Here is a 22,153-nt window from a genome sequence, read left to right on the forward strand (position 1 = left end):
GTTTGACAATTAACCTCCATCGCTCCGTTTTTAATATAACCGTAAATCATCCGGCAAATTAATTTGCACCGTTTGACATTTAATAACCCCACAATAATAATCTAACCAATCAGCGAACAGTGCGCCTCAGCCCACAATAAACTACATATCCCAGAGTGCTTTGCGCCGATCTCAAGCTCTAGCATAGGATAACAGACGTCTTTCAGCAGAATCGAACGGGTAAATATTTGATTTCCTCAGACTGCTTTCGCTTTAAAAAGCCGATGCCACTTTCAGGTCAGCCGTTGCAAAAACGTTAGAAGTGTCGTAAAACGATTTCAACGGTAAGAAATGTGTTTTTTGAAGCTTGATCGCGTCCGAGTGATCGCGGTTGTATTAAAGAATGGAAGAGTCCAGACCCTGTGTTTAGATGCTGCTTGTGTAGATAACGTTATCGTACGCACGGATATTGTAGATGAACTCTTCTTTTGTCTTTTGTTGAGTGATGTAGTCTGTAATACACGGAAAGATCGGATCTATCGCCTGTAGGCTAGTAACTTGCATGTATGGGCTAAGCTTTGCAGTGGATATCAATGGATATGACAACTGCAACAACCTGGAGGGAGAATAAAGCTGGTTTAACGAATAACTATGTACATTAATGGTCTCACTTAAGTTAGTCTGATGTGGTAATCTTCCATACATTTTCCTGGAAAGCATACAAACATTTTGTTGAAGTCCTGTTAGGATGCTGAAGGTATTTGGGACTTCTTGTATCAGACTGCTTTAGTTTATACATGCTGATTGTTTAATTTGTTTTCCTAAAAATCCATTTAGCTGTATTACAGTTTTTTTTAACTGTTAGTGATAACGATAACATGTATTTCAACATGTTGTTTGTAAAAAAAGTGTTCCCAATTATTCATAGACCAATATTAAAGGGATAGTTTAACCAAAATTCTCTCATCATTTATTCACCCTCGTGTTATTCCAAACTTGTATGACTTTCTTTTTTTGCAGAACACAAAAGAAGATATTTTGAAGAATGTTGGTAACTATTGATATTGAAACAAAATAATACTGATATTGAAACAAAACAACCGAGACATTTATCAAAATATCTTCTTTTGTGTTTCACAGAAGAAAGCGTCTTAAACAAATTTGGCGTACATAAGGACCATTTTTATTTTGGGGTGTCTCTTTAAATAATCAGCATATATATTGTTATTGTCATTGGCCATAACTGTTCCTGTAGCTCTTCACATATTTCAATATACTGTCATTATATCTATCATCAGCCACCTTATTCTCCTGTTGGCCATTGAAAAATTCATTTTTTGGAATAGCTGCTTGCGATTGGTCCGTCATTAGTTGGTTGTGAAAACCACAAAATTTTATTTTCACAGATGCTTGACTCCGCGTTCCTGATGTTTGCTGCGGACGTAGGAGCTTGAAAAAACAACAAATACAGCAAAACTACACTTTTAAAATTCTCTACAATCTGAACCTTCAAGAGCTGATTTAAGCAATTCTCTCTGTAGCCTTCTCAACTCCATGTGGGATGGTTGAGCTGTTTACCAGTGTTGGAGGAAAGACCCACCCCAAATCCTTCTGGAGGGCGCTAAGACACTGCCTGACTCAAAGCCGACAGGATTAACTTCATATTAGATTTGTGAGACAAGAGAGAAAGCACACCTGCTTGAGTTTACAATCCAGGCCACGCTGCTCCCAGTTTGTATGCTTTTCGGATCTCGTATGCGAGACGCCACCTTGAACTGTCAAACTTGGCACGGTTCGCGCACCACCTGAATCGCCTGTTTTTGTAGGACTTTACAAATCCGAATCCATTCAGAATCAAGGTCGGTCGTCCTCGGCTGCCAAAAAGGGACGTGTTCGTGTTTGGCTCCCAGATGTTCACGCTAAAGACTTTGAATTTTTATGTTTGGTAAAGAATGACCATGAGAGGATAGTGCGAAGCAAATGCACATGCATATCTGTATTGCCAATGCCTGAGAAGGCCTTTCAGCCGGGCTGGAAAGAAGAGGAAAAATTCCTTGAGAGAGAGGGGAACTGAACTCGGCTGTTCTCATTCAGGTCCTGTTCTTTTTTCTGTATGGTGGAAGCGTGCGTTCGCGCGATGGCTCAGTCGACAGGAGCAGCCACTGCCTTGTGAAGGTCTACGTGCAGCACTGTGAGTGACACGCGCACACACGTATACACGTAGTAGTTGTGATGTCACTAAAGGCATAGCTCATGCGCAAAAAAACATAATAAATGTTTATATTAAATAATGTATGTATTATATTAAACGATTCTAAAAATTGTTTGAAAAGTATTGAGTTGAGATTAAACAAGTTAGTCAATGATTTCAATAAACCACTAACATCCACAAGCTATTTTAAAAGTGTTGAAGATCGGGCACGTCCCGTTGTAAAAGTTGCTTACGCACACACGCACGTAGAGGGGCTTTGCCGGCGGGACAGTAGATTCCCTGTCTGGGCTCCCGCTGTTTAGAACCGGTGTTCTTTTTCTCTCTCGGCGTCCCCTTGGGTTTGAATGCTGGAGGACAAGGGCTTGAAAAGCTGGAACTGGCTGTGGTTCGGTTGCAGTTCACAGACTGCCGGTCAGATCTTGCTGATCACCGTCCCCTGTGTATACACCCCTAATCCCACAAGCCCCCGCTCTAGAATCTGGAGCTACTCTGCACTTTTTGAGTTTGGGGACCTTTTGTGTCAGTCAAGAAGAGACTGCAAATGTAAATTCTTTCCCCTCTCTGTGCGCCTCATGTGCCCTCCAAATTAGCATCTGTCAGATAAGCAGAGCAGGATGAAACTGAAGAAGCAGGTGACCGTGTGCGGAGGGGCTATCTTCTGTGTGGCCGTCTTTTCTCTCTACCTGATGTTGGACAGAGTCCAGCACGACCCGGCGAGGAGGCAGAGCGGAGGGAACTTTCCGAGGGTAAGTTTTTTTTTAAATGAATTCCCTTGGTCCTGGGTTATATTTTTTCCTCCGGTGTTGCTGTGTGGGTTCATTTGAATGGCTCCATTTATCAAAGTCTTTGTTGTTTTTGCGTTTGAGTGTGAAGCTAGCGATGTAGCCAATTTGTTTCTGGCTGACATTAGATACTAATTAACTACTAAATTAGCTAGAGAATATCTCGCTGTGTGCATTGGGCTTTCTGTACGGTGTCTTTGGTTAACATGGAAAAACTAATGATTAAGAATATATGGTGGTGATGGTGTTCTTGAAATGGCTTCCAGGATGGGATGTAGTTGACAGTGTTTGATGCAGAATAGTTTCTGTACTTATCCAAGCCTCATGGGAAATAAAGCTCATTATGCAGATTAGTGTTGGCTCCCAAAATGTTGGCTTCGGTACGGTACCAGAATCTAATACCGGTAATATCGGTACCATAGGTGATCAATAACCAGCCCCAAAATAAATGATTTGAAAAAGTATTAAGAAGACCGCATGAAACTGCTGTAACTGCTTTAATGCATATTTTATATATTATTTGTATATTTTATATAGCACCATTTTTATTTTTACACTTTTACACCGTATTACTGAAAAACGCTTTGGTTATATAGATTTATCATCATAATCCCACAAATATGAACAATTCAATTTTGAACAACAATTGCATGTTTCAAGTAGGTCTATTTAACAGTAGCATTCAAGATGAAAACTGAATGATCAATAAAAATAAAACACTGCACAGTCTTCACTGTATAAAATAAATGTGCAATGACTCTAAATAAAGCTACAAAAGTTTCATTTTCTCTTTAATATGTGACACAGATGTATTAGGTTACTGTCTGTCACTTTAAGGCAAATTCTTTTTTTGATGCGGATATACATTTAACACAACAGACTGTACTTATGTGAACCTTTTGTGTTTTTGACATAACAGCGTGTGTATTTGAGAGTATAAGAACATATACAAGACGCGAAAGAGAACTTCATGATGATTAGTAGGCTACCTGAGATGTCTGGAACAGAGATAACGTTATATAAGCTATGGGGATGTACAGACGCATCGCAGCATGTGGAATATACGTTACACTGTAAAACAATCTAAAGATCTCTCCGCAAAAGTGGAAAGATCCGAATTTGTAAATAAATCACTCGCAGTGTCTCATTTTAAACGGTCGCAAAAGTGCTTGTAGAGCGATTCATCTTGTTCTTCCATGTTCCCGGTTCTGCGTCAGTTCTGTGGCATACTGCCGCATAGCGGTGAACATTGGAACAGCAGCGTTTCAAGTACCGAAACGAGCAAAATTCTGGTATTGAACCGATTGAAGTCTATCATGTACCGGTAAATTTCCACAACCGGTTTACCGCGCAACCCTAATGCAGATGCTGTTTATATTCAAAGCATGAAGTAAATCAGTAGTCGCTCCGATTGTAAACTGGCTGTGTACCAATGTTTCAGATATTTGCCATTGAAAGTAAAAATTCCACTCGTAAACATCTCCTACAACATTGGGCAAGCATCACTATTTCTATTGCTCATATTCAGGTTTTTGATGTCAAGACCCCCCATATTGTATAAAATTGAGCATTGTAAGCCTGGTCCATAATAACATGCGTCATTTTTGATATCACCCCCTGCAGTACCACCACAAATCCCCTAGGGGTCACAGTTAATTTGTGCTATAGACATAAATGACAAGACAGGGGGCCATAGGATCCATATATATGGAACAGAGCAATCATACAGATTTGCATTTGGGCTATTTAACAATCAGAACCCCCTAGAAACGTAAGAACTTTCACAATGACACCCTGGCAACCACCCACAATCCCCTAGCATTGCGGCAAAGTTTTGTACATTTCGAAAATGTAAAACCCTAGTTTGTATGTAATACCCTGGAACCAGTTCAGTGTTAATATTGTAGATCGTGGTGGTAGATGGATGACCCTTCCTCCCCTTTGTTTTTCAGAGCCAGATTTCGGTGTTACAGAACCGTATCGAACAGCTCGAGCAGCTTCTAGAGGAGAACCATCAGATCATCAGCCACATTAAAGACTCTGTGCTGGAGCTCACCGACACGGGCGCCGTCTCTCCCAGCGGGCACCTACCCTTCCGCAGCGCCAACGGCTCTTGGGTGTTGCCTTTCGACGGCAGGCCCACTTTTCTATCCGTTAAGCCACAGGACTGCCAGTTTGCGTTGGGGCGCAGAAGCCAGACTGACCTGCAGGTGAAAGTCTGAATTAAAGTTTCAGTTTACCCGAAAAGAAAAATTCATCATTTACTCACTCTCTTGTCATTTCTAACCTGTATGACTTGCGTCCGCAGAACACAAAAGATGATATTTTGAATAATGTTGTTAACTGGCTCCCTTCGACTTGCATTGGTTTTGTGTCCATGCAATAGAAGCGAATGGGTGCCGGTTCTGTTCGGGTACTAACTTTCTTTAAATATCTTCTTTTGTGTTCTGCGGAAGAAAGAAAGTCTTAAAGGTTTGAAATGACAAGAGGGTGAGTAAACGATGACAGAATTAAAATTTTGGGGTGAACTATCACTTTAAGTTAATTGACTTAAGTACTCAAGTTTGCAATATTACATATTTTTGGAATCCTCACATAATTGAATATTAAGGACATAAATACGGACATAAATATTTTGATTTTGAAAAAAAGACATGTTTTGAGAAGTCACTTGTAGTCAAAGCTTTTCCATTGGGTACGTTGTTGTGCTTCGGGCTGTCACGCCTACTCTTAGAATTCTTGTGTCATCTGTCAATCATATCAAGTTGTCATGAGACTCAGTTTGTTTACAGAGAGCGCCACAACATGACCAGCGTTGTGAAACAAGCACTGGATTTGATATCTATATTAAATTTCTATGTCAGATGGTTCTGAAGCTTTCAGAAAGACCATTGAGAATTGTGGAAGAGTTACAGAGTCCAGCTGAACGTTTTCATTACGTGTCTCGGGATTGATTGGTGGCTGGCACTTGTGTCTCTCTAGATGCTGGATGTTTACTCGCTGCTCAACTTTGAAAATGTGGACGGCGGTGTTTGGAAGCAAGGCTTTGAGATCACCTACGACCCCAGTGAGTGGGATGAAGAACCGCTGCAGGTGTTTGTGGTCCCTCATTCTCACAATGATCCAGGTACATCAGTGTTTAATATGAAATATGTTTGGTGTACTAAAGAATGAATAAAGGTACCGTCTGAGTTTTCTTATTCGGGGTAGTGAATGATTCATTCTAAGCTGGAAAGTTCAGCCCAGGCTAGCTCAGTTAGCATCTTAAGCCGCCGAAAATGTTAAAACACTTAAATGGTAGCAATGGTTGTCGATGCAGGTAGAGTTTGATGAAAGATTTGTGCAGGTACAATGGCTCATTTCCTCGCCTTGCCATTATGCAGCATCTCCGGTAAACCTTCTCCATAACACAATGAGATCCACCCACAGGACGGATGCATTTGCAAACCTCTCGACTTGGCTTTTTTTGCCTTGATAATCAGATGACCTAGAACTTCAAGTCGGTGACCCAATTCCCTGTAGTTTTATTTGGGTCGATACCTTGTCACTGGGCTTCGTAGCGCTGCGTGTTTAATGCAGATTGAGTAATGCAGAACTTTTAATTCACCTTGTAAAGTTTTAATCAGTTTTAAATGGCTTATGTCAGGCCGAGAGTCAGCAGCGTTCTGTTGTCGTCTTGGCCGACACTAAGATTTGAGCGGTTTTTGCACACCACAGCAACACCTCTGAATAATGAACAGATGGCGTTATTTGAACAAGTTGTTCATAGGGGAAGGAAATGCTGCGGAATGGCGGGGGCTCCTTTGAAAGCTTTTTACAGTAGACGTGACATCCGTTTGTAGGCCAACTTGAAGGCTGAATCACCATGGATGGCAAATTAGTTTGGGACTTATGGTCTGCAGCTATTACTTGCCTGAGACTTTCACATTTTGTTCTACAACAAATTACACATAATTACACCTCAGATATGGATTATGTTGGTCTTTTTTAGCAAGTAAAGGGAAATGGGCTTTAAAAGTCACGTTGAATTACTTTTGGTTTTAACTGTTTAATAAGAACTGCTTTATTTTGGACTTGTGACAGGATGGATCAAGACATTTGATAAGTACTACAATGACCAGACCCAGCATATCTTGAACAACATTGTGGTGAAGCTGGCGGAAGACCCTCGCAGGAAGTTTATCTGGTCTGAAATTTCATATTTCGCCAAATGGTGGGAAAGCGCCGACGTACAAAAGCAAGAGGCAATGCGCAGGTCAGTAATGTTTTCGTTTGATGTTGAATAATTCGTCGATAAGTCAATATCAAATGGTATCAACAAACCACGTTATGTGTGTAATGTAAAGTTTTTTAGAGACAGGACATTGAACTAGGAAAACTTTGTGTATCCATAAAGAATTGATTTGATTATGAAAGGTGGGTGTTGGTTTGAAAGGGAAGGGGTTAAACATGAGACAAGACTGGTTCAGTCCCGCATGCCTCATTTGATCAGTTCGTCATCTTCAATCTTGTCATCTGTAGAAAGTTGACTTGCTTCATCCGCTATTAACGAGGTTATTTTAGTTTACTAAAATTAAACTCGTTAAAATATTTCTGTTTATTGAAATCAAAATATTGGCCTTAAAATGTTGGAAAAACTTAAACTAAATGAAACATTTAAATGTTGTCTCAGAAATAAGCTAAATGAAGTTTAAGGCACTACAATTATAATAATAAACAAAAAATAATATAACATAAAAATTAAAATAAATATTAAAAATGTTACTAAAATTAACATAAAATCTAGAAATAAACGATAATTTAAAATATGAATAAAACTATTATTAATAAAGCGAAAAACAAAATTTGGCTGTCAAACGATTAATTGCGATTAATTGCAATTAATCGCATCCACAATAAAAGTTTGTGTTTACATAATATATGGCTGTGTACTGTGCATATTAATTTTGTATTTATAAAATCATACACATACATACAGTACATGTATATTTAAGAAAAATATAACAATTAAGCACTTATTTATCATTTAAATTATTGGTAAATATAAATAAGTACATGTTAATAGTTCCTATACAAAATTAATATGCACAGTACACAGACATATAATATGTCAACACAAATTTTTAATCTGGATGCGATTAATCGGAATTAAAACGCTTGACAGCCCTACAAAACTATAATAATGCGTGGCACTCAGTTTAATCTACGACGTTTTATGATCTGGTGTTGTAGATGGACACGGGTGAGATTTGTGCTTTGAACACCACGGTCCTAATTTTTCTTTTAGGCTTATTCTCAGCGGACAGCTCGAGATGGTAACGGGAGGTTGGGTCATGACGGACGAGGCCAACGCTCACTATTTCGCTATGATCGATCAACTCATCGAAGGCCATCAGTGGCTGGAGAAAAATCTCGGTATGATTATGTGGGCTGATGTGGTTTAGTAGTTAGACTTCCTGAATAGACTATAAATCCATGTTTGGTGTTTTAGGTGTGACCCCTATCTCAGGCTGGGCAGTGGATCCGTTCGGTCACAGCGCCACAATGCCTTACTTGCTGAAACGGGCCAACCTGACCAGCATGCTGATCCAGAGAGTCCATTATTCCATTAAGAAGCATTTCTCTGCCACCCGGAGCCTTGAGTTCATGTGGAGGCAGGTCTGGGGTGAGAGCAGGTCTTTATTATTACAAAACCAAAGTAAGTTTCATATTAAAATATATACCTTATGTCATGTGATGCTGCCTTTTCCACCATTATTTAATGAACGTTAGAAGGTATTTAAATGGCTAATGAAGGCTGCAAAAACACATACATTTGGCTGATGCCAAAGAGTCGAGCCAAACCTAATCCTGTGGCTTTTCTAGATCTTCACACACATCAGCGTGTATTCATTTCATTTCCTTTCTTTACAGATCCTGAATCAAGCACGGATATGTTCTGCCACATGATGCCATTTTACAGCTATGACGTGCCTCACACCTGCGGGCCCGACCCAAAGATCTGCTGCCAATTTGACTTCAAAAGGCTTCCGGGTAGTAGAGTAAACTGCCCGTGGAAGGTGCCACCCCGAGCCATCACGGACGCCAACGTGGCCGAGAGGTGAGGATTTGATTCTGAGTTAAGTTTGCGAATGAATGTAGGTTAATTTCCTGTGTTGGTCAATAAAATTCATTAGCGCGGCACCCAGCTGGCACCAGCTGTATTACATGGGTCTTGTTTGAATTGGGATTAAACCCAAATCCATCTCTCGCTATACATGGCAGACCTGGAAAACCAGGATATTATCAAGATTGTAGCAATTAGTGTGGATCTGTCGTTATATTACGGAGGGCATGCTGGGATATAGGCACAGGGCATTGTGGGTATACCCTGAGGTTGCATGCGTCAGATGTTTGGAACTAGAGATCGCTAGGGATCAGACTGCTAATCTAAGGGTTTACTTTATAATGTTTTTTTACGTTTCAGAGCTTCGGTTTTGCTCGATCAGTATCGTAAGAAGTCCAAGCTGTTCCGTAGCAAAGTGGTGTTGGTTCCTCTGGGAGATGATTTCCGGTACGATAAAGTGTTGGAGTGGGACCAGCAGTACTTCAACTACCAGAAACTATTCGATTACATGAACTCCCATCCAGAAATGCACGTGAAGGTGTGTTTACAGACAAACAAGCTTTGAACTTTGACCTTAAACTGACATTATACCATAATACCATTTAAGAAAACGACCCTATTGGGATCAAGGTCAAGATCTTTTCTATCATCCAATCACAGCCTTCATCATTTCCTTTAAAATGGTATTGATTTAGTAAAAGAGTGAATTGCGCTGAAATAGAATGTTGTGTCCTCAGGCTCAGTTTGCAACACTGACGGACTACTTCAGCGCCGTATACAAGGCTAACGGAGTCACCCAGGGGGCGCGACCTCCAGATTACCCTGTGGTGAGCGGAGACTTCTTCGCCTACGCGGACAGAGAGGATCATTACTGGAGTGGATACTACACCTCACGACCCTTCTACAAAAACCTGGACCGCGTGTTAGAGTCTCATCTCCGGTTAGTTACTAATGTGTCCAACTTGCGATAATACAGCACGTTTTCTTTAAAGGGGTCATATGACACGGCTACAACGAATATTATTGTTTGTTTTAGATGTAATGTAATGTGTATACACGATTTAAGGTTCAAAAACGCTGTATTTTTCCACATACCGTGCATGTTTGTATCTCCTCTTTGCCCCGCCTCTCTGAAACATGCATATTTTTTACAAAGCTCATCGCTCTGATAAGCGAGGTGTGCTATGATTGGCCAGTTAACCAGTGCGTAGTGATTGGTCGAATACTGCAAGCGTGTGACGGAAATGTAATATGTCGCGCCATATGACCCCTTTAAAAATATCTGTCTAGTTGGTTTTGTGGTAGTGCTTATTCATTTATTTTTAACGGTCTAACATGATTAATATAGCCTTGACACAGGCTATCTTTGAAGTATCGAAATTAAATTCAGCATTTTGGCATCTTTGTGCAAGTGTCTAGCTTTATTTGCCAGGATTATATTATGTTTTGAATAAAGGCTGATTCTCGGTGGTATTATCAGTGAATTGTTAAAGCGGCTGGTCTCAGTCGGCATGTAGTGGGTGAGCTTTTCTCATTAATCCACTTCATTGTTTTCATTTGTGGCGTATTTCATTACCTGTTTATTATGCAACTTTTGCTCTAAAGTTTTATCATATGGTACACAAACCTACATTAGAGCGTTTTTGGTGCGTGTTTAGTCATTAAAGCATTTCTAGAGATCCCTGCATTCAGTTCCACTTTGTTTTGATCCGACTAGCTGTTTATAGAATTTTAAAGGCTTACACTGACAACTTTCTTGAGGTTTGTTTTTATGTGTCCAGCGTGTGTGTGTACATTTTAAAGTGGGTGATAAAAGAGGCCGTATAAGTTCTTATCATGAGTGATAAAGTGCTGCTTTTACTGAAGATTGTCAGGTTTGTGCAGTAGTTGACGTTATTGTTGTTAATGTTTCCTATAGAGGGGCTGAGATTCTTTACAGTCTGGCGGTCGCTCACGCGCGGCATGCGGGCGTAGAAGGACGTTACCCCACCTCAGATTACTCTCTTCTCACTGACGCCAGGCGGAACATTGGGCTCTTTCAGCACCACGATGCCATCACGGGCACTGCCAAGGAGATTGTTGTCATTGACTACGGAAACAGGTCTCTGGAGAAAAAGAAAGAAGTCTCTTTAAATGGGACATTATTTGTAAAATACTATCTATAACTCTTTGAATGGATGTTTGGTGTGTAAGTGGCTCTTGTTGTTCTGCAGGTTATTGCATTCTCTGGTCGGTCTGAAGCGAGTGATCATAAACGCAGCACACTTTCTAGTAATGAAGTACAAAGATGTATATCGCTTTTATCAGACAGAGCCTTTCCTGGAGACGGTGAGCAGGAGTATTGGTTTAATCTGACACAAGTGGTCTGTTTTATGAACGCGCTTGACCTTTGACCTCTTCTGTCTTGTTCACATGGCTGCAGGACGACAGACGGGCCACACAGGATTCTCTTCCGCAGCACACGCTTATCGAGCTGGAGTCTTCTCCGAGGTCAGATCCTTTATGCACAAATTTGAGGAGATAAGAGGGGTGTGAAAAGAAGATCATTGTGAACGATCCTAGAAAAAAATGGCTGATATTTAAAGAGTACATAACATAGGATCGTGAAAATTACATTTCATGCAGTGTGTAATGTTGGCGTGTTTGACAGTAAGCAGTGTGCCCAGTTGTAAATCCGAAGGTGAATGAATAACAAAGTTATTGGCTTGGAAAAAAGGGAGTCGACTCTGAATCACGCGAACGAGTCGTCCCTAGTCCGATTCGCGAACCACCGCGGATTTACGTCACTACATATAGTCCCCGCCTACGTCTTGCTAGGACTGCCCGCGAAAACTTCACTTTTCTCCCCCAAACACTGTAGTTCATGAGCCTCATTCGCAGTAGACCAATCACAGCAGACTAGACCATCTGACCAATCACATCATACTAGGCTAGCGGAAAGGAGGGGATTAGACAGATGAATCGCGGAACGAATCATTTCAAGAATAACTGGCTATTGTTACGAAATAATAGTGTTTTTACACCTTGTATGTACATAAACTTGTTGTTGGACACGCCATAAACCAAAGTAGGACCTTAAAAATCCCTAGTTATGTACTCTTTAAAGCTCATGAATAAACTTGCATACAACTATATGAGTATTAAAAAAATGTCCACTGTATGAATTAAACATGGCTGATACGTGTCTGTTGTTTCAGAAACGAAAAGATTGGAAAATGACCGTTTTGGGAATATTGTTCATTTTGAGTATTATTGTAACAACAAACCCATTTTCTTTGCTAAATGTGTCTATTGTTTAATTTTAAACCACCATTGTCTCTTAGACAACGTGTTAGTTTTGTCTAAAAAAGGATCCCAGATGGGACAAATCCATGAATTGATCATGTCTCAAACTTCTACATGTGTTTTAATGCGTGTTTGATCTTCATCCTCTTGCTCAGGTATCTGGTGCTGTTTAACCCGGTGGAGCAGGAGCGTTTGTGTGTGGTTACCGTGTTGGTGAATTCAGCTAAAGTAAGGGTGCTAACTGAAGATGGCCAAACGTTACCCGTTCAGCTCAGCGCACAGTGGGTGTCCGCCGTCGAGATGAGCGGAGAGGTTTACCAGGTACGGTTGTGCCGAAGTATCTTTTTAAGATCACACATGTGTTTGTAAAAGGAACAGTTTACCCCAAAATAATTTTTTTTGTCATCATTTACTCACCCTCGAGTTGTTCCAAATCTCTATACCTTTCTTTGTTTGGATGAACACAGAGAAAGATATCTGGAAGAATGCTTTTAACCAAACGGTTTTTGGCCACCATTGACTACCATAGTAGGAAATCTTGCTTTATAGATTTCTTTGTTCTGTTGAACACAAAAGAAGATATTTTGAAGAATGTAGGAAAGCAAACAGTTCTGGGGCACTTTTGACAATCGTTGTCTATGGTAGCCAATGGTGGCCGAGAACTGTTTGGTTTCTCTTTCTCTGTGAATTTCATCAGAAAAAATAATTGTATACACATTTGGAACAACTCGAGGGTGAGTAAATGATGACAGAAGTTTCAGTTTCGGGTGAACTGTCCCTTTAAGTGGCTTTTATGTTTTTTTGTGTGGACAAAATGCAGCATAATTGAACAGAACACTGGGGTTATGAGGCGTGAAAGTCGATTTACTCAAACCTTGACACAGGTTTCTAAAAAAAATGAACTCTGGTTCTGCTTTTTACTCAGGCCTCTTTCATGGTACGCCTGCCTGCGCTGGGATTGGCCGTTTTCCACCTGTACGACTCTGCCGACTCCCCCATGACCCTGCGCTCCGAAACGCTGCTGAGGATTCCCGGGCGGGGCCAGGGCATACGAAGTTTGGATCCTTTGCCCGTTCGGTCGCAGACGGCTGATTCTCAACCCTTCTACATCCAGAGTCAGTCTCTCACTCTGGGCTTCTCTGGAACAACAGGCCTGCTGGAGGTGAGAGGACTTTCGAAAAACAGACGTCCAATTTCTTTTGATCAGGTGCCAAACAATGTCTCTCTTGTCCATTTGGCTCTTTCCATTCTTTTCTCCATTAGAGCATTCGACGCAAAGATGACCCCCAGGAGGTCAGGGTACAGATTCAGTTCCTTACATACGGCACTCGACCCTCAAAGGACAAGAGCGGAGCTTATCTCTTCTTACCGGACGGAAATGCTAAGGTATCTTCCCCCGACCGCACAGTCCAGGATGAAAAGTCATTTATCAGACAGCGCTTGGAGAATTAACACCTTTCTTTCTGTCTCTCAGCCTTACTCGCAGAGAGAAGCTCCAATTGTGCGTGTGCTGGAAGGTCCGCTCTTTGCCGAGGTCGTGAGTTATTACCAGCACTTCCAACAGACGGTCCGCATTCATAATGTTCCAGGTATTCCCCCGATCCTTTAGCCTTCCATCTGTCGCTCGTAAAAGCACGCTTGCATCTCGTCGTGACTTCTCACGGATTGTTTGGTCGACATCTCCGTCTCGCTCTTGCAGGAGTAGATGGTTTATCTCTGGACATCACCACCATGGTGGACATCAGAGACCAGAATAACAAAGAGCTGGCCATGCGTCTGGTTACAGACATTCAAAGTGAAGACACTTTCTACACGGACCTCAATGGGTTTCAGGTAAAACACATCAGTCCCTTTCGATAAACTTGCTACTTTTGTGTGTCTGACTTATAGTCATTTCTTTAGAAAGTATGGATTAAAAAAGTATGGAGTCTCCAAGATTACACAACATCATGATTGTTGTCTTCTGTTGTCACTTTTTCTCAGATCCAACCACGGCGGTTCTTCCAGAAACTTCCATTACAGGCTAATTTCTATCCGATGCCCTCCATGGCGTACATTCAGGACAGTCAGTACCGGCTCACGCTTCACACGGCCCAGGCATTGGGGGTTAGCAGTCTGGCCAGTGGTGAGAACGAAAGTGCAATTTTGCCGTAAATTACCAAAAATATCAACAGCAAAAACGGAAAGGACTTTAAATATTTAATGTAGTATGTATCGACATATATCGGCCAAAAAATAACATAACATATAAGAAACAAAAAAATGTATAATGTGTATATACAGTATATACTGTATATATATATATATATAAATCGTGCGACTCGTCAGTTTACGAAGGTTCTTGCTCGGTGACAGCGTGAGCTAAGACTTCACCCTACAGTAGGACTCAAAATTTAGCCGCTTGTGTGCCAAATCGAGTCGATACTACCAATTCTGTTGAAAAAGTGTATCATCACATTGCTTTAATATGGTATCGACTCGGTTCTAAAGTACTGATACATTTTAAAGCCGTAGCGGTGAGTACCCAGAAAAAGGTTTTATGGATCAAGAGATGGCTAGAGTAAAAGCACATATAGTGAGAAACAACGCTCTGCTACGCTATTGATTTGATGCAATGTATCCGATAGATGAAGATGAAGTGAGTGAAACACTAGTTGTTCTCGCTCCCGCTCTTTGCTTACCTCTTCCTCTCTTCTCTGTGTTTACAGGTCAGTTGGAGGTGATTCTGGACCGGCGCTTGATGCAGGATGATAACAGGGGTCTGGGACAGGGCCTTAAAGACAACAAGAGAACGGCCAACCGCTTCCGCCTTCTGTTGGAAAGGAGAAGCAATAGCGGAAAGGTGAGCTCTGATTGGACGTAAAACTGGATTTGCTTGGGTTATTTTAAGCAATTTTATGTTGTTTCCATTTTTGTCTTATTAAAACATAAAGTGTCTAAAGGTTGAAATAAGATCAATAATCATTTACAGAGCAAGAAAAATCATTTACAGTTTCGCAATAATGCGTTTATTAATTGGTTTAGAATTTCTGTCTATTTAAAAGAAATAAATACCAGATGTTGTACAGACGACTCAGAAAGCAGATTGTACAATGGCACTTATTTATATTTTATGTACTTTTAAGGGCTTAATGCTAAGAACCTCAAAAAGTTTGTCAAATTCAAATAATTGTTCTTCCACAAAACATTCATAGTGTCAACATTGTATTTTTACATGATTTTATTACTCAGGAGACTGATTAAAACACTGTTTACTCTGACTACCCCAATTCAATGCACTGCAGTCAGTGAACAAGAAGAGTCTTGTTATGCATGTCAACATGTATAAATTCATATAAAACAAAACATAATAATGCGTGTCTTTTTCAAAATACTTTTTTTATTAAAAATGAAAGTGCATTTCAGTTGAGGTGAAAATTAAAATTGAATTCAGTGGATTAAAATGTTACAATTTTCTCAGTTTTTTTATTTGACCTTAATGACATCATTGACAAATATGAATAATTAAATACAGATCAGAGTTATTGTAATTATTATAGATTTATTTCCAGTTTAATTGTAGTTCATATTTTGAATTAGCTTTTATATTTTTGTAGCAATAAAACGTGCCATGTGTCCTATGATGTGACAGCAAAACGTTTGAAAACAAACTGGTAATAATACATTATTTGATATGATTAATATTTATATTTGTAATATAAAATGACAAATAAACCACACGTCTCTTTTGCTATCTATCCATTTTAGTTTTAAGTTGAATTTTTAGCCTAATTCTTATGTGCTTTTATTTTATTATATGTCTATTTTATGTTGCTATATAAGTTACATTTATTTTCATTTGAAGTTATAGTTTTAGTTTAGTTTTTATGTGTTTTCAGTTAATAATTTGAGTTCCTCATCTTACTTATTTCAGTCTAATGTCTGATTTTTGTTTAGTTTTTGTCTTTCAAACAATATTTAGGCTGATATTTGATTTGATTTCAAATACAGTCATGTTTTAATCGTTTTAGTAAACCATAATAACTCTGGTGCCAGCTTAGATGATGTATGAACTCTTTCTCAGATCTCAGTGTGACCTGTAGGGGGCACTCTGTTGTTTCTCATGAGGTCTGTTTTACTCAAAGGCTCAGGGGAGAATATTATCCTGAGACTAGTGTGTCTGAAAGCTGTCAAGTGTGTAATGATACTTAATGGCTTTTGGAGCTTTCAAACGACTCTCGGCTGGCTCAGATTAATTTGAATAATAATATATATTTTATTTAAATAAAACTGAGCTGTCTCCTGTAAAATGATAAAAATCCTGTAAGTAATGCATTGTTATTGAAAAAGAGGCGGGGCTCAACAGACCACCCCCTGCTGTTTTTCTTAATATAATCTGAGTCGTCTGTAATATTGGGTCAATCATGCTTTTCACAATCACGTTTTTCCTGTTCGTCCATTGTACTTCTCACTCTCTCTCTTTTCTCACATGCATGCAGCCTCTTGGCTCCTATGCTAAAGTCACCCACATGCTTAACAAAATCATTACTGGTATTTTAGGAGACCACAAGAAAGAGGTAACACGACCGTTGCAGTGCTGGACTCTAGCAATAGCAGTTTTAAGACCCGTGTTCACCTTATGTTACCATAGCAACCAGTGACAGGTTTCCTGCTGGACGGAGAGGCCAAAGGTCGTTTCCCGTCTGTGCTGTTATGCCCCCAACCTTTCACAGTACTAGAGGATAACAGGCTGTAGATTCTTGCTGATCAGTAGTTTTGTCCTTTTATAGTTCATATAAAAAATAAAAACGTTCAAATCTCTTTTGTGTTGTTCCAAACCCATCTAACTTGTTATTGTAAAATGTTTGGGAATGACAAAAATGTTGGGAGTCAAGTTAGCAGCTGTGGTCACCATTCACTTTCATTACATGCACAAAAGTGCAATAAAAGGGAATGGTGACCGAGGCTGTCAGTCTTTTGTGTTCCACAGCAGAAATAAAGTCATGCATGTTTGGAACAACGCAAGGGTGAATTGTGTCAATGACTTTTTTCTTTTTGAATCCACTTGTATAAAGTTACAGGCGTGTAAAAGTTGTTTACTGACCCCTGTCTGTATCTTCCAGATGGTGGACAGCAGACCGGTCAGCTTCCCATCGCTGCTCAGTCACATGACCTCTGCCATCCTAAACCACGAGGTGCTGGCGCTGCCCGTGTTGCCCAGGAAGCACGGCGTGCCCCCCATGCGCACCTTCGCCCCATTGGCCGGCACGCTGCCATGTGACTTCCACCTGCTGAACCTCAGGAGCATCCAAAGCTCGGTAAATAATCAAACGGTGTGTGTGTGTCAATGTCTCCTGCTGTTGGAACCGATGAAGGCTTGAGTTCATGATGTGTGGGGAAATGTGCGTTTATATTGGATGTGTGTTTTTGTCTTCTGGCAGGAGGTGGATTTCTTTTGTTGACATTTATTTGATATGGTTTCTCAGCAGGACGCACACTCTCCATCTCCTCATATGGCTCTACTATTTCATCGCCTGGGGCTGGACTGTGGTCTGGAGGCTCAGAACCCCGGTTTCAACTGTACAACCACACAGGGCCAGGTCAGCATCCTTAGAAAGAATACTCATTTAGTACTAATAATAATAATAATAATAATAATGATTGACTAAATGACTTTGATCTTTTCTCCAGCTGACCGTTTCCGGACTGTTCCGCGGGCTGGATGTACATTTGCTGCAGCCCGTGTCTTTGTCTCTAATGTACTCTCAGCCTCCTCTTTCCAACGACTCCTCCATCCATCTAGAGCCAATGGAAATCTCTGCCTACAAGCTTAAGCTGTGCTAGGACAAAGTTGCACCAGAGCCGGGCTCTCCGTTTGGACCCACGGAACCCGTGTTAGCTAAAGTAGAGAGCCACAGCTGGATGAACCGAGGCGTTTGTTAATCCAACCTATCCAAATCAACAAATCTACATGAAGGCCCTCTCGAGGTGAAAGGATCAAAGACTCAAAGATGAGAATGTTCCAGCCGAACGTAGCAACTTAGCTGCCCTTGGCGCTGAAATAAAAGATCATGTCCGAGCTTGTTTTTATTGGACGGAGCACAAATCGGTCAACATCTTTTTTATTCCCGCTGACCATCGTTTTTATCTTTCCTTTTGTTTGATTTTGGCTCGTGTGTTTCATCGCTACACCTTACTTATACGCATTCTGGAGTTCGTCCTGTATGTAAATATGTCGAAGCTATACGACTGGATCTATACAAACTTGTGGGACTCGGTGCAATATGTAATGCTTCACTTGGCGCTTCTTCGTTTGCTTTTTCTACTCTTAAGGCCTTGGAAGCCGTGCTTGAAAAGCTCGCTTTATTTCTTTGTCTTTGCTCGTGCAGGGCAGACGCATGATTTCTATGAATGTGAGTCACCACGGATGGTCTGTGAAGGCTATCAGTGGTGTAACGTTTAAAAAACGTCTTTTTTTCGTAATGGGCCACGACGCACCCGCAATCCAGTAGTGGTCTTCAGCTAGCTCTCTCATTGGTCGGTTATTTGTAAGTTGCGCGATAAGAGCCGACTTTGACGATCGGTACGAAAACTTTGTCGCAGAATGAAGCTGCTTTAATAAGCTAGCTCTGAAGTCTGTTTTTGTTTTTACGTTATTATTTGCCATTTTGCGTTTGGCATCAAAACGATTCGTGAGCCGCTGAATGTTTGTTTATAGCGCTTTGTGTCGTCTTATATGCAGGTCCAAAGCAGTTAGCCCTGTAAAGACTGTTTATGGATTAGACTTCAAAGATATGCAGCGCTGTATTATTTTAAAGCATCTGAAGATCAGTCTGAGAGCTTTTCAAAGAGCACCCAGATCAGTCCCAGAGCTTACACCTATACATCAACACATAAGAAAGCCTCTTGAATACCTTCGCGCAGTACTTTCAGGTAATGGAACATTACTTGTACCCGACTGTAAAGGTACAGGCCGCTTTCTCATAGTAACACGTTCCTGCATTCGCAATAAATTGTGGTTTACTGTTAAAAATGCGCTTCGTTCAAGAACCAGGCCTTACGTGGATTCATCTACATGTTTGTAACTCTTGTGTGTTGTGTAGCAGATCCATCTTGGTCCTTTTGTCTGTCACCTCAGTAGCTTGAGTCAGACGCTTCTGAAACTGTCCGGCTGACACGGACGAGCATTGAAAACCTGTTCCACAATCTGCCAGTTTAAACAGTCTCTCGACTTTTGATTTAAATGACCAAAAAACATTCTGGCTTGCTGATTATCTCTCTGCGGCGTGTCCATTCCGATCCGTCAGACCGCAAACAGACTTTCCCGGCTAATCAGGTTTCGCAGTAGCATCCTATCAGAAACTTAATTTTCTGCGGGGGAAGGCCGCTTGCGCATTGAGTATGAATGGCGTGCGCGAGCCAAACGTCCGTCCATGGGGCACGTTTTGGCTCCCGGCGGGGTTTGATTGTCATTCCAGAATGTTCTTCCATAATTTCGCAAAAAAAAAAATTGTAATTCATACTCATTCTTTCTCTGTGTATCACTGCCATACGTATGTTCTGCATACACTTGTCCAATCAGCTGTTCTGACAGATCTCATTGTTAGATGTCCTTTATTTGTGTAGATGGATGTTTTTCCATACGGTGTATTGAAAGATTAATTTATTCTTTCCCCCCCCTTTTTTCAGTTTTGGTTTCCTAGAGTGTGTTTATGAAAATGACTCGTACGAAGCATAATGCAAAGACATTAAAGTGGACGTTTAATAAAAATTTAGGAATTTTATTATATATGCATGCATGTTGTTTTCAACAGCTAAATCTGAACCAACCATTTTCCAAATGTGTCTTTTGTCCATAGTTTGTACAGTTTTGTTGTTGTGTTCTGAATCAAAGACAGGGGGCAGTAGGGGGTCATCTGCAGTTTGACTCCAGCCGTGGAGTGTGGAGTTCAGTTAGCAAGAGTTCACAAGATATTCTGCATTTTATATCAAACCACCCACGATAATGACCAGAACATCAGGTACTGATTCTAGCAGACACTGTGGTTTGTACCCATGGTGAGGACAGAAAATACAGCGGGCCTTTATCAGAGCTGACAGATCTCTGGCCTTTTTTGATGCCCTTTAATGCTCAGTTTCACCTACAGCAGCAGAGATTGTGTGTTAGAGTTGGAAAAACGCCCTTAGCCAGGGCGTTTGAGAAAGAGGCCGTTCCTCTTTATAAATCTGCCAGCGATGTGGGCTGAGACGGCAATAAAATTCAATCTCACAACTAAGGGCTTTAATAAGACGTGAGAGGTGCTGATAGATTGAGATGTTTTTAAGGGATTAGTGCACCAGAAATGAAAATTCTGTATGGCTTTCTTTTCTCTGTGCAACACCAGCATAATTTGTTTTCAAAATAGCCGAGGCGTTCTTTTCAGTACAATAGAAAGCAATGTGTTGTGTATATTGACTTAAAGCAATCCGTCATCATTTACTCGCCCTCTAGTTGGTCCAAATTTAGAAGAACGCTTGTAACCAAACAGTTTTTGGCCACCTCTGACTACCATCACTGTAAAAAACAATAAGATTTCCGTACCTTTTTGTGTTATTTGCGCAATCTTTTTGCACCGTTTTTTCTTTTTAAGTAAACTTAACAAAAAATACTATAATTTTACTTAAAAAAAAAAAAAAACTGTTCAAAACTTGCACAATTGACAATGGTAGTCAAAAGTGCCCCAGAACTGTTTGCTTTCCTACATTCTTCAAAATATCTTCTTTTGTGTTCCTCAAAACTCGAGGATGACTAAATGAAGACAGAATTTTCATTTTTGGGTGAACCGTTTCTTTAAAGCGGGGGTCTTCAACTACTTTTCTTTGAGGGCCAGAATCCAAAAGTATAAATAAGATGTGGGCCAGTTTTTTATTACCATAGACTTATTCCTTCTATTATTTTGTATTTCTGTTATTTACTGCATTTTATTACTTTTATGCAGTTTTTTTGTTGCTGTTACTTATAGGTCCTATATTAAACATGCACACAAATATTGCATCCAGTATTTGTGCCTTTTCATGATATTTAATTAAAATGGAGTCTTTTTTAGTTGTATTTTATATTCCTTAATGTGTTAGTTTACCCCAATTGAAAATGCTGCTAATTTACTCACCCCCGGTACATCCAAGATGTTTTTCAAGAAGATATTTAGTTGAATCAAAGTCAAATCAATGAAAGTCAAAACACCAATATATTCAACACAAAAGTAATCCATGCCCCTTGTGATGTTGAATTAATTGATCTGTGCAAGAAAATGCACGTTATTATCGGATCTTTCTGGTGAATCCAATCGCATTCATGTGCCCCACGCACTTAGAAGGCCAGATCCTTTGTAGTGCGAGTTCTGGAGGGAGATGGACTGCTGTGTCCAGTGTTGTTCGGTTACCAACATTCTTCAAAATATCCTCTTTTGTGTTCTACAGAATAAAGTCAGTTATACAGGTTTGAAATGACATGACGGTAAGTAAATGATTAAAATAGTATCATTTTATGTGAATTATTCCTTTAACTGAGATCAAAGCAGTGTTGGGTGTAATACGTAATTTGTTACTGTAATTTAATTACTTTTCCCTTGAAAAAGTAAAGTAAGGGATTACTCTTATTTTTTCTGTAATTTAATTACAGTTACTTCTGATGTAATTAAACTAAATACTTTGTGTAATATGTGTGTGTGCAGAAGAGGAATTGACATCAAAATTCGAAGTCTAACTTTAAAATCCGTGTTTATGTATAATTCTCACATTTGTAATTAATAACAATACTTTATGTAGTTT

At 40.1% G+C, this 22,153-nt stretch overlaps 1 protein-coding gene across 4 annotated transcripts; it reads left to right on the plus strand.

Annotated features, from left to right (window-relative positions):
• The first annotated feature begins 151 nt into the window (after positions 1 to 151).
• Positions 152 to 22,117, plus strand: man2a2 (mannosidase, alpha, class 2A, member 2). Of its 4 annotated transcripts, none has more exons than XM_057329925.1 (24): positions 152 to 219; positions 1,386 to 2,170; positions 2,782 to 2,937; positions 4,926 to 5,183; positions 5,956 to 6,100; positions 7,057 to 7,228; positions 8,261 to 8,388; positions 8,465 to 8,638; positions 8,887 to 9,073; positions 9,440 to 9,617; positions 9,817 to 10,019; positions 10,998 to 11,180; positions 11,293 to 11,407; positions 11,502 to 11,569; positions 12,520 to 12,685; positions 13,290 to 13,526; positions 13,628 to 13,750; positions 13,839 to 13,953; positions 14,064 to 14,197; positions 14,348 to 14,489; positions 15,073 to 15,206; positions 17,467 to 17,676; positions 17,833 to 17,943; positions 18,035 to 22,117. In XM_057329925.1, exons 3-24 carry the CDS (start codon positions 2,806 to 2,808, stop codon positions 18,185 to 18,187), a joined length of 3,468 nt encoding a protein of 1,155 aa, XP_057185908.1. In that variant the 5' UTR covers positions 152 to 219; positions 1,386 to 2,170; positions 2,782 to 2,805; the 3' UTR covers positions 18,188 to 22,117. The 4 variants fall into 4 exon arrangements, with proteins under 4 accessions (XP_057185908.1, XP_057185907.1, XP_057185910.1 ...); XM_057329924.1 differs by having other exon boundaries at positions 171 to 323; XM_057329927.1 differs by having other exon boundaries at positions 171 to 323; positions 17,467 to 17,661.
• Positions 22,118 to 22,153: the final 36 nt, after the last annotated feature.

The sequence above is a fragment of the Triplophysa rosa genome, linkage group LG3 (assembly GCF_024868665.1).
Source record: "Triplophysa rosa linkage group LG3, Trosa_1v2, whole genome shotgun sequence".
NCBI lineage: Eukaryota > Metazoa > Chordata > Actinopteri > Cypriniformes > Nemacheilidae > Triplophysa > Triplophysa rosa.

Excerpts from the sequence above, each read along its gene's own strand:
- man2a2 (XM_057329925.1), top strand. The coding sequence starts at position 2,806 with ATGAAACTGAAGAAGCAGGTGACCGTGTGCGGAGGGGCTATCTTCTGT. Across the intron at positions 13,751-13,838 it reads TACCGGACGGAAATGCTAAG|CCTTACTCGCAGAGAGAAGC; the intron begins GTATCTTCCCCC and ends TCTGTCTCTCAG. Across the intron at positions 15,207-17,466 it reads GGAGAAGCAATAGCGGAAAG|ATGGTGGACAGCAGACCGGT; the intron begins GTGAGCTCTGAT and ends TGTATCTTCCAG.